At 50.8% G+C, this 16,249-nt stretch overlaps 1 protein-coding gene across 1 annotated transcript in view; it reads right to left on the reverse strand.

Annotated features, from left to right (window-relative positions):
• Positions 1-14,821, reverse strand: part of Gasp (Chitin binding Peritrophin-A domain-containing protein Gasp) — a 41,178-nt gene extending 26,357 nt beyond the window's left edge. Inside the window, exon 1 of the mRNA XM_077650710.1 lies at positions 14,487-14,821. Coding sequence (XP_077506836.1) covers positions 14,487-14,532 — 46 coding nt within the window. The 5' untranslated portion in view covers positions 14,533-14,821. The remainder of the gene's footprint in view (positions 1-14,486) is intronic.
• Between the last annotated feature and the right edge of the window lie 1,428 nt (positions 14,822-16,249).

Raw genomic sequence — 16,249 nt, forward strand, 5'->3', positions numbered from 1 at the left:
AATTGTTTCCGAAAAGCAACGCCATCAGCACCTCCATTTCGATATGCTATTCCCTCTAGATAGAAGGTCACGGGACGAGCATATAAGACCGATGCGCGCTTGCACAAGCCACGTGACTCTTCCTGCAAAAGCACGCTTTGTACCCGAAACAATAGCGCCTTACAACGCTCGTGGAGCACATCGCTCGATTCAGCGATACAGCGCCTCATTACCCAAGCTCACTCGCGGAAAAGTAATGCTCTCTAAGGAATTCAAGGAAAAGGAACATGAAAACACGCCGTAAGTGCATGCGCTTGCTGGCCTGCTTATGAGTATCGTTTCGATGCACGACAATGACAAACACTGCAACAGCAAAGGCAATATAGCCGATCCGCCCACCGCGAGGACAAGTCCACACCTGCAGACAACGTACAAACTGTTAGCAGTCGGACGCAAGGAAGAAATAGAACACGTGTAAATGGGCCATCCTGCTCCTTCGGCCCGGCTATAGGTCAGTCCGCTCAAAATGAACATGCAAGCGTCAACTAACCGCATCGCTGTTTCTGCAGGGGCCGACTCCACCGACACCGCGTTGTACACTAGATCATGCACCGCGCTAACAAACACTGAACCCCGCGATCAGCAGCGACCTTTGGCGCGAATCTCTTGCCGGGATCGAATGTTAACGACGTCGACTGCTATCGAAGACGCGCCAGGCGCGGCCGGCCCTTGAAACATCCCCCGCTGGGCGCTCCCACCTGGCCATAAATCGACGTGCGCACTACCGCCGCTGGGCGCGCCATAAATAGACACGGCTGCAAGTGGATTCCCCGCCGCAGTGGCAGACGCTCGGGGGTCACGCTGAGGGGCAGCCGAGAGCGATAACTGGGCCAGCGGCTACTGCCCGCCAGTTCCATGCAGCGCTTCGGAGGCCGCGGACTGTCTTAAGCCAGCGCTACCGCAGTAGAAAACTGCCGCGTTTCTGGTTACACCCACGGGTGGGAGCACTGCTGGTGGCAAACCCTCGTGCATACTCGTCCGCACTAACGCTGCATGGTGACGACGCGACAACAGCATGCTGGGCGCATACCTCGAAAACGAAACCCGTCTCGCAGGCGGTGTTGATAGCATTCCTGCGCACGCTTCAGGAAAGGCTGTAGCGGCAATTCGCCCTGACCCCAGATGTCTGCACTTATTCATTTCTGTCGCTGTCCTGCGCCATACCATTCCTTATCGTTCTTAGCTCGACACGGATGTGGGCCTGTGCATCGAATGGATGCCTCGAATGGATGCCTCGGTGTAAAACAAACCATGCTTCGTGCCCCCGATCATGCGCCTTCAGCAGGGAATTGTGAGTGGAGTCACGGGTAGAGTGAAGCCGAAAGCTGCCATTCCGGTCTCATCTTTTTCGAGATTCAAATTCGGAAAGTAGATAACGACTAGTAGAGAGGGAACATACACTTGCCTCGGGTATTGTCGGGCAGGAAGGGCCGATGAAATGTCAGAGCTGCCACGAAATTCCAAATCAAGAAAGAGGGAAGCTATCGTATTCTACCGAGACATGCGCACCATCGCTTTGCCTCGAGCATTTCACGTACATTTGCTCAGGTTTTTCTTCTTTTGAAGAAAACACAAGAAATCCAACGCGAAATGGCTTTCCCCATTCTGGCGCTCCCCACATTGCTTCATTCTTCTTGCATGTGCTGCATTACCTTGTGAATGAGTTCAACATGAAATGGTAAGTCATCTTTTGAGCACGACGGTAAGCAAGTGCCAACGATTGACAGCTCCGACGAATGCCGGAATTGGGAAAAAGTGCTGCTACTCATTACGCAAATAAGCTGAGCAGGCAGAGGCACTTCTGTGCTTCCTGTGCTGCCCCACCACATCCTTACCCTCGTCTACTATTTAGTTTTTTTTTCTATTTTGAAAATGGTACTGCCACCTTTCGTACTCAACACTACGTGTTTCCTTATTTGCATGACGATCCTATATTCGATGCCCCCGCTACACCGAGGAGGCTTAAACAAGATATAAATGAATAAATTGTTGATCTACGAAGAGGCCAGCCGAAAAATGGGCGACACACTGCGCACGTAACACTTCAGTGCCCGGAGAGATCTCAGAAATTATGAGCATGCGATCAAGGCGCCTCCATTCCAGTTCTCTGTGAGCACTTCTCGCTCGGTGCCCCAAAAACCCATGCGTGCTGCTCAAGCACTACTGTTCCGGCTGAAGGCCGGCGGATGGCGTTCTTTTGAAAGGGCAGAAGGCAGAATGAAGCAAAACCAAGCCGACCATGTTTCGCATAGTTTTCATTTATGGGCAGACACGGTGCGTGGTAGGCAACACTTTTCATCTCGCAGCGTGCCTGCGCAGACGTCCTTCAGCTGTGCAAAGCTGCCCAGGTCAGCACTGAACAGATGAAGCGTCCGTTAAAGACGCGCCAACGTTGTTATTGCCTTTCGTTCACGAATACAATACAAATGGCTCTGCAAACACTCTAGCAGGCTAGACTGCCGTTTTTTCTTGACGCACATGTAAATAAAGAATTCACGGATGTGGACTATGCTGCGCCTGTTCCCCACTCTGGCGTGCACCAGCAATTCGTGCCCTCGGCCTGCGTGCTCTGCAGCTCTCGTTTTCCAGCTATGTTCGTTTCATTTTGTCTCGCATACCGCCTCGAAAGTGATATTTTGCAACTGAAGGAGAGCTTCAATGTTATGAAGCTGTACTTTACGAACATCTCGATGGGAAACCTTGCCTCCGATGTCGCCCCAAATGACCACAGGCAAGCGTGTGCGCGGGTATACTGGTTGTCACACGTTCTTGCAGCCAAAAGACCCTCGGGATGGTTGGAGCGGGAATTTGCCGCGGACCTCGCAGCGCTGTTGAGCCAGACACCGACCGCGCCAAGTCCCTTCGCTCACTCCTCACGCTCGTGACCCAGCTTCGAACGGCTGCCGTTTGAGCTGGCTGGCCCCACGGCGGAAACGTGCCGGCTGACGAGATCGGCGCTGACCCCGAAGGAGAAAGCGGTCGGCGAGGTCTCGTTCCCCTCCTGACGGCGCTGACAAGGGGCCACGAAACGAGACCTGCAGTCGGGTACCGGCCGCCGGAGAGCAGCGGGGCTAAAAACGGGCCGGTCGGCTACTCACCCCGTCGGTGCATTGTTCACTGCAGCCGCCCTTCCACATTCCAGTGGGCTGAGCGCAACCTGTCTGTGAAGTAGGCACGTCATCCACTCTTCCCTTCAATCTGAGAGAGAAAGTTGCAACTTGGGTCCGGTTTCCTATTTACATGAACCTGATTGACATTAACGACATTCCTAAATGCATTTCTGGTTCATCTATCAGGCGTATAAAAGATGACTGCGTTATTTACCGCAAAATAGCTAACCACGCTGATCCTAAAAAGCTTCAAGACAATCTTACAAGCGTAACCAACTGGTGCGATAAATGGTTCACGCGACTAAACGTTAACAGATGTAAACAACGCGTGTTCCGCGTCGCATTAACACCGCTGACATCACGCGTACTTACTTTCTTCACAACACTTCCCTTGAATCCGTCAACTGGTGCAAATACCTGGGTGTCCATATCTCCCACAACTTCATTGCATGCGCACATCGAACACGTCACTAATAACGCTCACCTGCTTCGTGGATACTTGCGCCCTAAATTTCTCTCCTGCGCTTCTGCCGATAAAGCTAACCCTTTAAAAACATTAGTACGGCCAAAACTGGAATATGCATCCGGAGTCTGCGATTCCAGTAAAATCACACTGATAAACACACTAGCATTGATTAAAAATGGCGCAGCACGTTCCATCTTATCCAACTATTGCCGTTACGCCATAAATAATTCAATGAAAAATACATTTACCTTACCGGACCTTTCTGCGCGCCGTGAATATTTTCGACTGTGTCTTCTCCACAGAATTTATCGTCATAGCCCCCTATTAATGGACCATCTTTTTGTTCACCCTTCGTACATTTCACCGCACTCGGAACACATGTTTAAAGTTAGTGTTCCGTTCTCTAGAACGAAAATATGTCTTGATTATTTTATTGCCAAGACCAGCGTAGGCTAGAGCCACCTTCCTCCGTCCATCAGTGCCATTTCTGAGGCTCACAATTTCAAGACTTGTGTATTTTCTGCCGTTTGTTAACCTATTTTTGTATAATTAAGCGCTGTTTTCTGTACTTGTCGCTCCTTTCTGTAATGCCTTCGTGCCCGGAAAGTAGGTGAAATAAATAAATAAAAATATGTGTGTCATCAATCGGGCTTTCCTGAGCTCCGAGTGGCATTAGGAAAGGGATCGTTGCAGCTGTAGGCAGTAAATTGAGAACAGACAAAGAACGGTTCTCATGCGACCTTGAGTAATGAACCAGCGCTCAAATGACAGGGCTCCCGCGCTTCCCGAAGGACTAGATTCTTCGACACTGGCATTCGCGCAAATACGAATACACGAGCAGTACCGCAGCCCTGGGCAGGGCAGCCAATCTATTATGCGCTCTACGTCGCTGTTTTGTTGCCTGAATCTGGCGACTTTTCGGAACACAGTTGATCATGAACGCTTCCACGATTTATTGACGCCACGGCGAGCCGACAACGTCCGTAAGATAGGCGACTACGAAATCGACGGAGCGAACAAAAACCGCGCTATTTCTTTCTACATGCAAACAGCTAAGACCGCAGGTGGAGCACAGGACCTAATGGTGAATACCATTTGGCCGGCAGCAAGTTTTAGAAAAAGAATGGAGAATAAATTAAATGGTTTGCAATATGCCTGAAAGTGATCACGTAGTTCTAATGACGCGAGAGCAGCTCTGACCCCATATGCTTTTTTTTGTCTATTCGAAGCGGCGTCAGAGACCGATTTTCCAAGCATTTAACCCCAGGGAAGCCAAGTAGCAGGCCAGGGGAAAGTTTGTACCCACTAGAAACCAGTGGCTGCCAGGAGGCACCGGGAATGGAAAGTCTACCTGAAGTCAAGTTCCCCGCGCTTTCACGGTATTTGACCTAGAACTGCCTTTGAACCATTTTTTTCGTGTTTTTTTTTTTCATATACACATAACACCGCGTCATTATATTCCAACAGTGGGACCTCGTTGCCGGGAGCACCGGTAAATTTCTACGCATGAAAACAATGGGGTGGGTGGTGAGAAAAACATTGACCTTTAGTCACCTGAGCGATTATTTCCGTTCTGCACGCAGTATGAGACTTAATCGTTTACATAACGTTTTGTTTACTTTTGGGGTCTAAAGAATGGCGAGAGGCGCTCTTTGCCATTTTTTTGGTTCATTTCTACAGCGAGCATTGTCTGCTGCCTACTGCCCAGGAATAAAATACTGAACCTTCGTAACGCACCCACAGGGTAAGGAAGAGCAAACTAACGTATGCAACAATCCAGCTGAAGTATACCTAGATGAAGTTTCAAAATGAGAAAACAAAACGAAACAGGAGAGACCGTGGCTCCTAGGGGTGACCACAATCCATGCCGGCAGCGCGCAGTTCGGTAAAGTCAGGCTCCGCTTGCGAAGGGAGGGGTGGACACCGGCACAGCACTCGACAGGCACGTCGCCGATGCCGCCCGATATCTCGCTGCAGTTGCAGGCAAGCTCTCATATCCCTGATTCTGTCCAACCAGCGAGAAAGGCACAACCAAAGGCCGCTGTTAATGCCACTAGGAAGCAGGGAGAGTTGACAACGCGCTGCTAAGCGATGTAGACCGAGAAGTGCTTTATTATACGCTTGATCTGTGCGGGTCCACTCTGAAGCTGCAGCGATAAAAACAAGCAACAGCCTGGAGACAGTGCTTTGTTTCCAGAACACAGCTCAAGAAATATGCCAAAGTCAACACCATTCCGTGCTAAAGGGTGGTCTCCACTGAAGAACATAAGCTCCTATTCGATGTAAGAGAAAGCACGAAAACAGCGTCCAGTGCAAAACTTGTGAAGGAGGACATGACTTAGCCGCTCATCGGGACGTTTTTTTCCCCTGTGTGTTATTCTAAGCGATCACCCCTAATGAAAGCCGGGCACCAGGCCGGGGGACGCTTGTACCCATTTTTACCGGTGGGTGTCCGGCGGTGGGTTTCGAACCGACCACCTCCCGCAGCCGAGACGGGCGCCCAACCCACTAGGCCACCCCTGCGATGTCATATATCCCTGCCGTAGCGCTGTAAGGATAGTGTGAATCTACCCTGCGTTGTGAGGGCGCTTTCAAAATAGTTCACGTGTAAGCAGCGCTTGTAAGTCAGTTCACTTATTTCTTGATACATGGACATGCTTTCTTGACGTGGCAGGGAGCAAAAGAAAAAAAAAAGTTTGCACTGCCCGGACCGCCTAAGGCACAACGAGCTTAATCAAATTTAAGGTAACTAATCAGGCACGAGGCACTTCAAATTTTTGCATAACAGGAAAAAAAAATCTACACCAGCGAAGCCTGGAACGGGAGGTTCATACATTTAAGTAGTGTGCCAGGAGTAATAAATGCATCACACAAAAACAGGATCGTCTGCTCTCAACAGCTGCTACAAAATCTATTAATGTCAAAGAACGATGTCGAAACAATGGAGTCAGCCAGTGAATAGTGGTACTGGGAAGAGTATGCTGATATCATCCGGAATTAAAGCGATGAATTTTACACAAACGTGGGGGTATGCGAACAGCACGAAACCTCCGCGAACAACGAAGCGGTCATGGTGAACTCGCCAAAAACCTGCGAAAAATCTGGTTCGCAGCGTGCCCTGCGGCCGCGTTCGGGAAATGCGCAGGCATGTCGCTGGGGGGCAGATGACGCTTGTGAGGAGCCATCCACGCACGAGCCAACGCCGCTTTGGGAATAATGGTGAATTCCAATCGCTATCACGGAGCGGCTTGCACACTCTGTGACAGAGCGCCTGAATCAATCCGGTGGAGAGCGCGCGACCTGAAAATGCCATTGGGGGGTGCGTTTCAATACCTCCGAGCAGACGGCTACTTAGACGTCTAGCCAGACAGCCGCCATCTTGGGACACGTTCCATTTCTCACGAAGCCGTCTAAGATGACTGCTTTGCCGAAGTCTACATCGATGCAGGCTAACTTGCTGTCTAAAGACGGCGGAGTTGATGTACGCGGGTGAGCCAGTCGTGCTCTTGCGGGCGTCGGACTGTACCCGGAGTATAGGAAAGGAAAGATGTGAGTCATTTCATTACGTTATTTGGTATGCAAACTAGTGGCTAATTAATCTTCGTGGACGTGCGATTCCTAGCAGTGAATCACGCTGGAGAAAATTGTGCAGTTTAGAGCTTTGCTACAGCAGCGGACGCTGCAGGCCTGTTTACGTGATCCGGAATCTGACGATGCCGGATGTTAATTAGCACCTCGATTTTAGGGATGAATACTCGTCGTTGTCGTTGGGTTCATCGACGGGCGTTAAGACGGCTGGCGTGACGGTTAACAAATGTGTTTTTCTGTTGCTGTATTAGTTGAATCAACTCTTTCGCGTACATTCATTTTATCTCTACAGTCTCGGAACAAACACGCCGGCATGCTGCGAATTGATTTTAGTCTTTGCAGGATTAAAGCTCGCTGCTGTATTTGGGTTTCTCGCCGTCTCCGAGTACCACGCACGGCAGACAGCTGGTTTAATTGCACGCATGTGTTTTCCTGTTGCAGTGCATATTAGCCGTATCGCATTTCGCGCATATTGATTACAGTCTTTCGTATTCTTTCATATATTTACAGGACCGTCTGGACGAGCACATTTGAGGAGCATGTACAGTTTAGCATCAATAATAAAAGAATAATCGCATATCTCTTTAGCGTCGTCTTCGGAGAGCGGCCCCGTCTGCTGCAAGTAGACTGACCGATAGGCACATTCACCAGTCCGGTTTACGCGCAAAGTCATTGCAGAAGAAATGTGTAAACTTGTTGAAAACACGCTTTTAATTATCGTTATTGCTCAGTTTGTGAAAAATAGTAGTACAACTGTTCATAAGTTCTAGTTACATTATTATGCCGCGAGGCGGCGTGAGCAGTAGACAAGTTCCAATATATGGACATGTAGACGGCTTCCTAGACATCACACTAGACGCCTTGTTAGACGTCTAGAGTATCGGAACGGAGCCTAGAGTCAACTTGCTCTAGCCAGAGCATGTATGTGGCGCTCGCCAACTGCTGGAGGAAGTATCCGTCATTCCTTGCGCTTGCCCGCGCTTTTCGCTCGCGCGTCGCCTGCTTTTCGCGCGTAGCTGCAAGAGGTGAAGATTACTCCCGCTGCCTTTTGAGATGGAGGTGACGCCTGAAGTTTATGATAAGCTATTGCTACTACTTTCCGACTCACTGTCGTCAAGCAGATCAAGCTCCAGTGCGCGATTCACTTTCGAGTCCATACCGTCGAGAGATGCTGATCGTCTGCTACGGAGCGCGGAGAGGACGCGACAAGCCGCCGGAAATGGAGGGCGCCGCTGAAAAAGCGTCACGCAAACTTCCGGTCGACTCCGCCGAGTTCGGCGGAGCAGTCCCGACTGCTCCATGGAGCAATCTCGGCTCGGCCAATGCTCCCTGTCAACGATTGGAAGACGCAATCCGTGGCTGAGATCTGCGTTTGGAATACAGTTGCTCCGAAAAGAGCAGAAAGCGTTGCTCCCGAAGTGCTCCAACTATGCCTTTGTAAGTCACCATAACACAGACCAGAGGGAGCCACGTGTCAAGGGTCGCGCACACGGGAAGACAGGTGCGAATATTCGAAACATTCGAATCTCGAATCGAGTGGTTGTCGGCACTCGGCTCGAAACATGATAGGCCAGACGCGCCATTGATGTCGAACAATTTCGAATAGCGCACCGGCCACAACTCAGCCTTATAGCGCGAGCTGAAATCGCCTTTGTCGGGTCGAGATCGAGTGACAGCTTCAACTACTGGCACTCATCGCTGCTCTCAGCACTGCAGTCAACTTCGCCAGATGACGTGAATGAAAGCAGGTCGCGATATGTAGTACTGCGAGACTCTCGATCGGCGCTAATAGGACGTAGCCAATGACAACGTGCAAACTCTGACAAAGGGAGAATTAATGCACCAGAGTTGAAGGAGTTGCAGCGCCGAGTTGGCGGCAGAGTGCTGCGATTCCAGCGAACGAGCCACTTTTGTCACTGCGAAGCTTTGATGGAAGCCAGGGCAGCGAAGCGCAAACGCAGCGGGCGCGTGAGTCATCATCCCAATTTTGCAGTGCAGGACAAAATCCTCCTCCACTGGCCTCCAGCGTTAGCTGCAGATACCCCCCCTTCCCCCCCCCCCCCCCCCCTGTTGTACTCTTGCTGCGTCTTGGAATCAACCACCGTTTATATTCTCTTTTCACTACATTTCTATTAACACCCGTACATTTTTAGCGATGACATCGTTACCACTCATTTCGCCCCTAACTCGCGTTGCCCTATTGGTTCATGTCAACATTACGCCTATGGTTTTCATTTCTATAGCTCGTTGCGCTCTCCTGAATTTAATGTCGAGTGCTGTCGTTAGCTTCCAAGCTTCCGCCCAATATAGGAAGGCCGGAAACATAAATGAAAAAAAAATACATACTGTCTTCGTCGAATCATGCGCAAAATCCCAATGACCCAAAAGTCGCTGAGACATTTTTTTCCGTCTTTGCGTTCGTTTCGAACAGGCGCCCTAATCGTCCCATCTCCTGCAGTTTCGTGTATACCCTTACGCGATGCTCACGTGCCCTCGTGGATGGCATTTCTTACGTCTGGACCCGCATCCTCGGCACAAAAATGGACACAGCAGCCTCAGAGAAGAAGGAAAGAGAAAAACAACGCTTCTGGCATTTAAATAGCACTGAATGCGGTGCTCGCGCAGCAGAAGAAAATTGAACATCTGGCCCTCAGAGTGCCATCGCACAAACGATCAAAAATAGCAGTGGCCTCGAAACGGCACAGGTAAGCGTGCAAAATCGAGCGACTGGGTGCTAACGGTGTCATGCGTCTTATGGTTCATCCCTAAGGAAGTACTTCAGTTTTGTTTTTAAAATACGACTCGGCCTCAGGTTGAGCTGTTTTCACAGCTCCCTGAGCAAAGGTAATTTTAAAATGTAGGAGGCAGTGAAGCGTTCCTGTCCTTGGCTGCACTTTGAGGTGATTTACATTCAGGCTAACTCCTAGATAGAAGGGAAAAGAAGAGAGGACACATAGGTGAAAGCATCGGCGCTGAGGGCGCAAGGTCAGTTTCGGTCACACTTGTCTTGTTTGGGGAGAAGGTTAAAACATTTCTCAAGAAAAACCGCCGCAACGCTTCTGCTGAGCAAAATAATAAACCAAGGTATCAATCGCTCAACTCTCGCTTAAGGCTGTTTGAATATAAAGCACAGCGCTTGTATAACCCAAGTCGACCAGCCATCATAGAGATTAGCGGAATTTTCGGAGTGTGGCCACTCCCTTAACGAGACCTGATAGTCGCTTCACGGGCGGCCGTGACAAGCACTGCTTGGCCTCACAGTTCGCCAATTATCGGGCGCACTTCTGACATGAAACAATGAAGCCAGCGGCCGCATGCACGATACGCGGCTGGCTGCCAGCGCTAGTTCCGGCTGACACGCACCGCAGACCCGTGGGATGTGTGCGGAGCTTAACCAGCAAGGCTGCCGGGAGGGCGTGTAAGGGGCGCGCCCCTCGAATGCGGCCATTCGGACCCCTCAACCAGCAGCTGCTGCGAGCAGGCGGCCGATGGGCGTGCAAGGGATTGATCGCTGCAATCGCGCACTGGCCCGGCTTGGCGCGATCGGATTGTAGCGTAAGCCTTCCCGCGAATAGTCACATACCGAGACGCATTTTGAGAAAAAGCGATGATGGCCGAGAGCGAAGAATGGCTTTGGGGCGATATACTTGTGCGATCCGGGCAGCAACAATCTTTGCAGCTAACCGCTACAGGCAGTATTTCTCTAGAAGACCAGGGTGCTGACAAGTACCTGTTTGTTTAAGCAGTCGGTGGCGCAAACATGCGGTAAGAACGAAGGTGATGCGAGCCTCCTCGGTTTGGCCGTTGCCAATGCGCCTATGAGGACGCACTAGCACACTTATGCTTCTCCGCAGACCCCATTCTTTTACCCACTCATTTCTCAGTTCAGTGCCTGTATTTGCTTTCACGTCTGACATCAGTGGCGGCAGCCATTAGGAGGCTCCGTTATTGAAGGCAAATTGCAGCGCGGCAGTAAAGTGAATAAATAAAAATAAACAAGAAATTAATTAGGGTATGGCGCGACAGGGTTATTGGGGCCTGTGAGTGGTTCCTCTTGCTTATCCTGTCATGAAAACTTTTTCCCCCTCTACAATCATTTTGTAAAAGACCATAAGACGTCCTTTTAAAGCCCCGCTTTGACCAAGCCTCAACATCTTGCCAGCGGCGCCTAGCGGTAGCGACTCGCAACTAAAGGGTGCGCGGTTCGATTCCCGACTAATTTTCCTAGTTTTCATTTCAGCGCAATTTATTTTCTTTATATACTTGCATGCTCTAATGACGCTAATGTCGTGCTGCCACCGTCTAAGCACCATTTTTGAGATGTTTTATAATCCCATTTCAAATTCGTCTCTAAATGTACGACGTAGCGAAAAAAAAAGTATTTCGTAAAGTAGAAAAGTATGACGTATGAAAATTCAATGCGGATTTTGCGCTCACAACAACTGCCACAACACCGCTGCCGGATTTTCTGCAAAGCGTGAGCTTTACGCTGTCGCGCAAAAGAAGCGTTGGAAAATATTGTCCCAGATCATATTCTGCTTACGAATGCTAGGTCAACACTATTCGAAGAGACGAACACTGAGCGCAGGTAAACGGGAGACCTGGCACAACGACGAACGTCAGATAACGGGAGACTCAGCCACGCGCAGTCCTCAGCTGATTGGAATGACGTCACCGTAAATAAACGACACCCTATATTGACAACTGATGTAGTTTTGCGGGTGATACTTAGTGATTTAAAATTCACCAATGATCAAAGGCTTATTTCACGAGAAAAAAAGCTCATGGTTCTGGTGATTATTTCTGCGTGAAATAAACCAAGTAAAGAAGTAGTGAAGTACACTTTTAAGGCTTCAAAAAGTGGCACATTTTTAAAAGAACAAAAATCAAACATTTGCAAGGTAAGACGTGAAAAGGAGGCTGAAAGCAGTTGTGTGGCTCTTGGACATTAATGCTCTCGAAGAAGGCGCAAAAAAATGCTAGCCTTCGAATGAGTCTTTCGAGCAGATGGGGCCCCGTAAGGCCATGGCGTGCCGCCGTACTACGCATTTAGCAGTGGCACCTTTTCTGCTTTTGTAGTAAGTGGCCTGCCGGGAAGCGGCACTGCGCTGGATGGGGTGGAAGAGGGGTACCCCAACGATTTTCAAACATCCTTGCCCAGGAGAGAAGGCCATCCGGAGACCTCCAACGTGGTACACTTAAGGAATGGTTTCTTTTTTTTTGCACGTCCTGTCTCCAGTACTTTAGTGATGATGACAGCGATAAACTTTTTGGAACCACTTTGGAAGCTGTAAATCAGAAGCAATAAAGACGATGTCCAAAATAACTGGAGCGTCGAGATCTCATTAAGTTAACAAAGTGCAGTCAGTAATGAAACGTGAGCTAGCTTGCTGTGCGATCAAATTCATTTCATGTCACGAGTACTTAGGCAATGCTCGCCAGCACGTGCGTGGAGATATCGAGAAAACAATTTATGCAGCGACATGCCTGCAAGAAACTACGAACGTTGGATGGGCAAGCCTCGGAACTGGTCGTGTCTGCGTTTTTCGACCGCAGAAAGCGGATAATTCTGCTGACAATTTCGCAACGAAACAGCTCCTCGGGCACAACTCCTTCTATGCTTCGAGAGTCGGTTGCATATTAATGCAGCGAGTATAGCCTAAATTGGGTTAAAATGAATTTAAAACTTGTGTGAGTGTATTTTGATAACAAAACTTGGTTATATCTGAACTATGAGCGTACTAGGCAACCCGCTTGACTTAATGCACTGCACACTGCTTAATAACGCCTTTTTCATGCGCTCAGGGTTGAAGCAGATCTCTCTGAAGATTTCTGGTCAAATTGAGAGCTTTGGACAAGCTTTCAAATCTTGAGAGGCGCACAGGGGTAGACGCGTGCGTTTTTTCCGATGCAGTACATACCAGGAAAGCTAGCGCAGGCAAAAGAACAGACGTATGCTTTTCAGTCCGTCTTGTAACGCCAGTTTCCACAGATTGAATCTATAGTGCAGCGGGGTTATGATGTGAGGTTAAGCACTTAATGCTCTACAAGAATATTCTTGGGCCTGAATGAATTCGTTGCAAGCTCTGCACTCAAACTCGAGGAAGCAAATGCACTAGAAAAAAAAAAAACTTCGGTGAACTCCGCCTTAAGGGTGTGACGTGCAGCGTCAATGGGTCCCTTCAGTGGCCTGCGGTACTCCTCGCATAACACTGCGCTAACACGGACGTTGTTGACGGGTAGGGCGTCCTGTTCACGAACGAAGGGGCCGCGGTTAGAGTCTCGGCTCGACCATTTTTTCTTTTCAGCGCAGGCGCTTTTCTTCTTTCAGATACACTGCGTACTTGTGCTAGAATGACGTTACTACACTGTAGACTAATGAGGAATTGTGTAGTAATGTCATCACTGTTGTAGCATGTTATCGCTGTGGTATTTTTAATTAGCAGCGCGAGGTCATGTGGTTGTGACGTCACGATCCTCTTGACCAATCCCGACGTGCGCCACAACGGCGCCAGCTCTTACGCTGAACGGGACCGTTAACGCTGTCGTGTTAAGAAAAAAAAAACGGCCACGAACACTCACAAATGACGATCACGTCCCAATGCGGCGCCCACACGCCATCTTTGCCAAGCTGTTAAGCTCTGGTTGCTGTTAGGCCGGACAAACGAGGCTTTGCCGCATCACCAGCTAGGCGGAACATGATGAAACCGGTTCGGCTGGGCTCGCAGGAAATTTACGCTCTGAAGATCACACAAGCCTTCAAGGCTGACGTCGTCTAGCATCCCGAGTCCTTGAATGCCAGATGCATCCTCGGTTTCAAGCACACCAGCAAGGGAGCAGAAGACATGCAGCTTCGCGACCAGTTGCGTAAGACGGGCTACCAGGCGTCTCCTGGTGGCATCCCGTCCCTCTCAGAGACGCCTGGCTTGCCATCGAACATTTACCCCAGCCAACCTTCAAAGAGCGAATTTTGCACGGTCGGGCGTGACTCGACATGACCCCGCACAGTATTTCAGACCACTGGATGAGCCCGGCAAGAAGCACGCCCCGCATTGAAATGGGCAAAGGGTTTCAGAGGGCCCCGATTATATTTTAACCTTAACTAGGCAGAAATGTCAGCAACACAAACAGCATACTGGTGTGAGAACGACTGAAGCAACTCGAGCTCGCATTTCAGTTAGCACAAAGAGGCGGCCGATGCAACCCTTCGGGAAAGCTGGCCCGCATAGCACTTTCGTGAGATGCCACTATCCGCAGCCGTACCGCCAATGGCGCCGACTCACCGTATGAGGCCGCCGCGAGGAGAGCGCAGAGGAGCGAGAGCAGCATGGCAGCAGGTCACCGGTCGTCTGAGCGTAAGTGAACTGGGCGCCGCGGCGTTGGCCGCCTTTTCATACCGGTTCACTTTCCGACTTAGCCTCAAAACCAGGACGCCTCGAGGGGCCGGTCACGTTCGCCCCCACACGCTCGTTTTTCCCGCTCCCCAGGAATGCCAACCGGCGCCCAAAGCAGCAGCCAGCGTTGTCGCAGCAACGCGGCGGCAGAGGCAGCAGCAGCGCGCGATCAGGCCCCGCGATAGCGCGTCGGCGGACGCCTACGGCCTTTGGCCAACGGAACACGCATTCGCCCCCCTCGTCAAATGCCGCCGCCACCACCTTGGGGACACGTGCTGGCGCGGATGCGCGGAACGCACAACCGCGGTGCGTGGAGCGACGCCGCCGCAACGATGACGCATCGCCTGGAGATGCGGGACGGTGTCTGCCAGAGGAAGGCCTAACGATGGGACGAGCTGCGCGTGATTGCATCGGCTTATTTCAAGCCACCTTACAAGTGCCCCCGGACAGTCTCAACGCTTATCCGTTCAACCTCAGTCCGCGACATAACGCTGCCTTGACTCCACTGCTGGCGCCCGGCCGTGCCTTGGAATTCGGACGGAATCAGCCGAGGCTAGAGTTTTCGATGAGGACGGCAAAAAAGATTTTTACCGGTCAGGCCCTTCTGCGCGACCGGCTGCGATTTGCCCTTAGCAGAGCGGAAGGCATGCGCGCAATTAGTCGTTTTGCACGCTGTGTGGTAAGGCTGCTCTCGCAGGGCCTTCTCGGAGCAGCATTCAGCGGGCGACCAACTTCAGAGAAGTGACGGCTCTCGCGGTGTAACGCGAACTAATGAAAAAACGCAGCCCAACATTACCGTCGGCTACGACCAATGTAACAGCTAGAGAAATTCAACCGCTTATGATGCGGGAGACGATTGAATGGTCCTCGTTTTATTTTAATATTGTAGCATTGGGGATATTGGCGAGAAGACTGCAGCACAGGCCTCTTTTAGTAAGCCCTCCTCCAGGCGTCACCCTCGTGAAGGGCTAGCGCGCTCTCTGCGGGAAGACCACCTGCTTCCATGTCTATGTGTATGGGTGGCTGAAGTTTACAGGGCTTAGTGCACGACACAACGGAGGAAAATGTTAGGTGCCTGAAGACAGCGTGCTTTCCGCGTACGGCCTTTTCTCCTTGCTGTTGTGATGGGAGGCCCCGAAAGCGGGAACAGACGAGCCCGGCAGGCGCCATCGAACTATGTTTGACCCAAAGGTGCTGTCGTCCTGAGAAGAGGATTAGGAACGGCTCCTGGCGATGGTGAGCTGTGACGAAAGGCCTCTCATCCCTTCGTCCGGAGTATGTAATGCGGCGTTTCTCCCGAACTGCGCCCTCACGTGGACCGGCAGAAAGACCCGAACAAAGGCACCGGACCCGCCTCACTCGCTTGCACTTGCGCGGCCAGACAAAGCGGGGGCGGACACGGATAATTCATCTTACCCTCTGGAATGCCCGGGGGCGTCAGGACGCATCTTTACACGGAGAGGATCACCGCCTACAAAGCCAACGACCTTATGCACATGATCAACCCGTCGGAAACCACATTCCAGGACGCCTCTTTCCCACGGAGGGGGTCACCGCCTGCTAAGCCAACACCTTATGCACCTGCTCAACCGGTCGAAACAGGATTCCAGGACCTCAAGGCGCCAGGATTCCTTATCGCCTGTGCACGTGTT

Source organism: Amblyomma americanum, chromosome 1 (assembly GCF_052857255.1).
Source record: "Amblyomma americanum isolate KBUSLIRL-KWMA chromosome 1, ASM5285725v1, whole genome shotgun sequence".
NCBI lineage: Eukaryota > Metazoa > Arthropoda > Arachnida > Ixodida > Ixodidae > Amblyomma > Amblyomma americanum.